Below are 4,383 nucleotides of genomic sequence, written 5' to 3'. Positions count from 1 at the left end.
TGGCAACTGCTCTGCCCAAGACCGTAAGAAACTACCAAAGGTGGTGTGTGCATAGCCCAGACCATCATGGAAGCCAATCTTCCATCCTTGGACTCCATTTACACAGCTCACTGCTGCAGAAAGGCTGCCAACATCAAAGACCCATCCCACCTCGGTAATGATCTCGTACAACCTCTTCTGTCAGGCAGATACAGAAGCCTGAACACACGCATGAGCAGATTCAAGAACAGCTTCTTCCTGGCCATTATTAGACTGATGAATGGACTCTCTAGCCTCAAATAATGCTGATCTTGGAGCTGTCGGTTGGTTCACCAAGCTGACTGGTTTTCATGTAAGAGTTTCATCTCCCTTCTAGGTGACACAGTCAGTGCTGTGTAGCCTCCGTTTAAGTGCTGTTGTTCTGTCCTGCTCTGAATTTATATGGTCCGGTCTGTCATGGTGGGCAGTTTTATTTCTAGTTTTGTACCATAGTAGTATGTAGATGTCCTTCTATGTCGGAGTATATTGAAACGAGGGACAGTTGGTCGTGCTGTTTCGCAGCAAGTTAGTGTTCACGTATCCCAGTGGCAAGTTTCCTGCCCGTCTGTCCTACGTAGTGTTTCTCGCAGTTGCTGCATGATATTTTATATATCACATTTGTCCTGCTCATTGTTGGTATGGGGTCTTTTGTCTCTGTGTGTGACAGGCGAAGTGTGGCTGTTGGTTTGTGTGCTATCCTTATTCCAAGAGGTCGTAGGAATCTTGTAGACAGTTCTGATGCATTTCTAACAAAGGGTAGGTTGCCACTGTGTTGGGGCTTTCAATGTCTTCTTAGTGTTGTTTGTTTGCCAGACATTGGTGGACTAAGCTGTTAGGATAATCATTGTTTGCAAAGACTCTGTATAGGTGTTCCTCTTCATTTTTTGCACAGCTCCGGGGTATTGCAGTGTGTTATCGCTCGTTTAAACAGAGTCTTCACACAGCTCTGTTTGTGGCCGCTGGGGTGGTTACTGTTGTAATTCAGGATTTGGTCTATGTGTGTAGTCTTACACTGGTAAGGAATTCCCTGTTGTCCGTTCTTTCCACCATTACATCTAGAAACAAGAGTTGATTGTTGTTCTCTTCTTCCCTGGTGAACTTGATCACGGTGAATATGCTGTTATTAAGGTGGTGTGTTTCTTCTAACTTTGCTCGTTTAATGATCACAAAGGTGCCGTCCACGTATCTAACCTATGGTTTAGGCTCAATCTGGGGAACAACAGCACTTCAACGGAGGCTACACAGTGCTGATGATGTCATCTAGAAGGGAGACAAAATGTTTGCATGAAAGTCAGCTTGGTAAACCAACCAACAACTCCAACCACAACCCGAGCTACAGATCTTCATTAAAACTTTAAATACTGATCTTGCTAATGTTGATCTTGCCTGGCGCGCACTCTATGCAATGTAACCTGTATGCCTCGAAGTCTTTTTGATCTGTACATTCTAGCTTACTATGGTCTGCCTGTACTGCTTGTAAACAAAGCTTTTCACTGTACTTTGGTACGTGACAATAAATCAATCGTATTACAAAAAGACTGCATTATGTATTAAGATGCTTTAAGAGACAGCATAAGGTATTCTATACATTTATTAACATCAATAACTTTCTGTTTTAAAATTAAGAAATATACAGGACAAGGTGACACAGCTCTTTAAATTTCAGCTATCCCATTTCACCTAGTTTTGCTATTGCCCCTATCCAACTATATTTTGAACAGCATTTCTCTCTACCCCACTGGCAAACCACTACAACATTTAATTTATAAATTCTGTTATACTTGTCTTGAATCTACTTTGATAATTGCCCCTAATGCCTGTGTAATCCTGGTTTGTCTTAATCTGAAATTATAAATCAATTATTACATTATACATAATTAAACGTTCAAAAACGTTTCTACATAAAACCTAGTTTTTTGTACAAATTATACAAATTCAGTTTCGTTCTAAAACACACGAGTGTTTAATGTCCAATATTTTGAATAATTTATTTAGGAAAATTGGTTCTGTTTCAAACTTAAGTGCTGTAAACTAAGAACACATTCGGGATAAAATACAAAGCGTGAAGATCAACTTCGTACGCACAGAATGCTTTGCAAACACTTTAATGTTGAACGACCCCCTCCCTAGCCCGCAGGTTGGTTCGAAGCGGATCAGAGCGCAATCGCCGCAACACCATGAAGACACCGCGGCACTGTTCGAAGCGTAAAACCCACCGTTCGGACGTTCAAAATTGACCTCTCCTCCTCATAGTGAACATACTGGAATTCACCTACCACTGAAAGAAGTCTGTCGAAACTCTCAAGACTCGTGGAGACAAAAGCTCACGCGGAGTTTGGACGCCTCACGGCGGCGCGCGATCCAGGTACAGCTCCCGTGAGCCGAGCCAGAGCCCGGACCTGGACGGGGAGCTCACCTGAGGAGCACGTGGGCCCTGTTTGATTGACAGGTGCGGTGTTGCCACCCTCGCGGGAATGAACCAATTGGACCGCGCGGCACCTGCGGCAGGTAGTGCAGCCTGAGCCAGGAGACGGAAGGGTCACTTAGCGATAGGCGTATTCAAGAAGAGACACTGCGTAGGGTAAAACAACTTTTACCTTATCTTCAACCGCCACTTGGATCATAAACCACTGGAGCAAAGTGCGCGGACTTGCAGCAGGCATGGACTGACGATCGTGCGGAAAGAAAAGGCGATTTGATCAGCTGAATTGCTAAAATCAATTCTACTGTAGATCGTGTCAACACGTAAGAGAGGCAAACAGGTGAGTCTGGTAAATAGAAGTGATGATGTGGAACTCCTCATTAAAACGGTGGAAGTGGCGTTGCTTCTGTTTTGCGCTATATTTTTGCGATGAAGTCTTGCGTAGACGTAAAATTATTGCTGTGCTAAGACAGGCTGCCGTCTTCAGTCCTTCAATGATAGTATCTGTGTTTTAAAGCTGATCGAGGGTGTGAAGAGGTGGCCGGGAAATGGCTGACGGTGGGAAGGCCAGTTGGTGGAAATCGATGACCCTGAAGAAGAAGCCGAAGGAACTGACGGACAAGGGGGCAGGGCAGGAGAATGTGCAGTCGTCCGCAGACAAAACAACGGCCCTGGAAAACAAACATCCTAATCTCATCGATGATAAAGAATACGTGGACCCCAAATTCGAAAGAGGCTTTAACGAGAAAAGCACACGCAGGAATCTGAAAATCTCCCGCTCTGGACGTTTCAAGGAAAAACGCAGAGTCAGGGCTACTTTACCAGAGAGCCCCAAGTTTTTTGAAGGCAACGCGAATGGGAATACAAATGATGAAAACTAATACAAAATACAGTTTCTAAAGACGCCGTCCGTTCGGGTGTTTTTAAAGACTAGTCAATGAACTCCAAAGGGAAATCTTAAAGCCCTTAATTTAATAAGATAAGAGCTGAAATTAAAGTGTCAATTTATAATACCTTGAATATTTCATGAATTGTTAAATATTTATTTGCTGTAATACAGATACCTGCTGGTGTAAATTGATTTTTACAGTCCTGAACTCTTTCCTTATCAGGTGCAGAGACAGTAAAATTCACTGCGAGTGAGAATTATGAAGAAACGCTTGTTCTGATTCAGAACTTCTTGAGTGAAAATGATTCAAGTTATTAGTTTATAATGATAACTCTACCTTTAGTAAATATTTTTGTCTGTGGCTGTTATGAAGCTTTAAGACTAAAAACAGCCTCAACATCCCACCAAAGCAATTGTTTATATTTGAGTTTTAAAGGCGTTAATTTTTAAAATAAAAATATTTTCATGAATTTTTAATCTGTACTGTTTCATATTTGCTGAATATTATTGCCTCCCCCCACCCCCCCGACCCCGAAAGCTTCAAACAAAGGTGCATTGCTCCCTCTGGTCTATTATAAAAGTTAATTATTTGCTAAACTATGGCTTAAGACCAAAATGCAACACACCCTGTAACCCAACATGTAGAACCTTTTCTTTAAAGGACAGTGCATCTGGAGCCTTGCCACAAAATTTATAGGCACCTATTTGGATCATTAGGCATCACTGGTTACCTGGGGAACTTTTGCAGATAATTTCTCAATATGTAATTGGGAATTATTGTTCAGATGAGTATAGGTCAGTGAAGGTGCAGGTAAGTCCCCGGTTTGAATGAGAAAGAGATGCTGTAGTTATTTTGCTGGGAATGTGTTTCTCCTCTGTGATGGTAGCTATTAGAAATAACTTAAACAAAACTTCCTTATTAATTTATAACTAATGGATACGTGCACAAAATGAGCAAAGTGTCTGCTGACTTTCTGAAATGGTCAGATAAATCATGGGAATACTTGCCTCTCCTTATGCCTGAGTTTATTAGATCATTTGAGTGCAACACAGA

At 42.0% G+C, this 4,383-nt stretch overlaps 1 protein-coding gene across 1 annotated transcript; it reads left to right on the top strand.

Annotated features, from left to right (window-relative positions):
• Positions 1-2,517: 2,517 nt before the first annotated feature.
• On the top strand, positions 2,518-3,799 carry LOC109911146 (proline-rich protein 15-like). Its single transcript, XM_020510412.2, has 2 exons — positions 2,518-2,780; positions 2,958-3,799. The coding sequence occupies exon 2, from the start codon at positions 2,989-2,991 to the stop codon at positions 3,319-3,321; it is 333 nt and encodes a 110-aa protein (XP_020366001.1). The 5' UTR covers positions 2,518-2,780; positions 2,958-2,988; the 3' UTR covers positions 3,322-3,799.
• The last annotated feature ends 584 nt before the right edge of the window (positions 3,800-4,383 follow it).

Source organism: Rhincodon typus, chromosome 2 (assembly GCF_021869965.1).
Source record: "Rhincodon typus isolate 14 chromosome 2, sRhiTyp1.1, whole genome shotgun sequence".
In the NCBI taxonomy this organism is placed as follows: Eukaryota; Metazoa; Chordata; class Chondrichthyes; order Orectolobiformes; family Rhincodontidae; genus Rhincodon; species Rhincodon typus.
This window is presented reverse-complemented; position numbering and strand designations above follow the sequence as displayed.

Bases quoted from the DNA above. Each gene is read 5' to 3' on its own strand.
- LOC109911146 (XM_020510412.2), top strand. From the start codon at position 2,989: ATGGCTGACGGTGGGAAGGCCAGTTGGTGGAAATCGATGACCCTGAAG.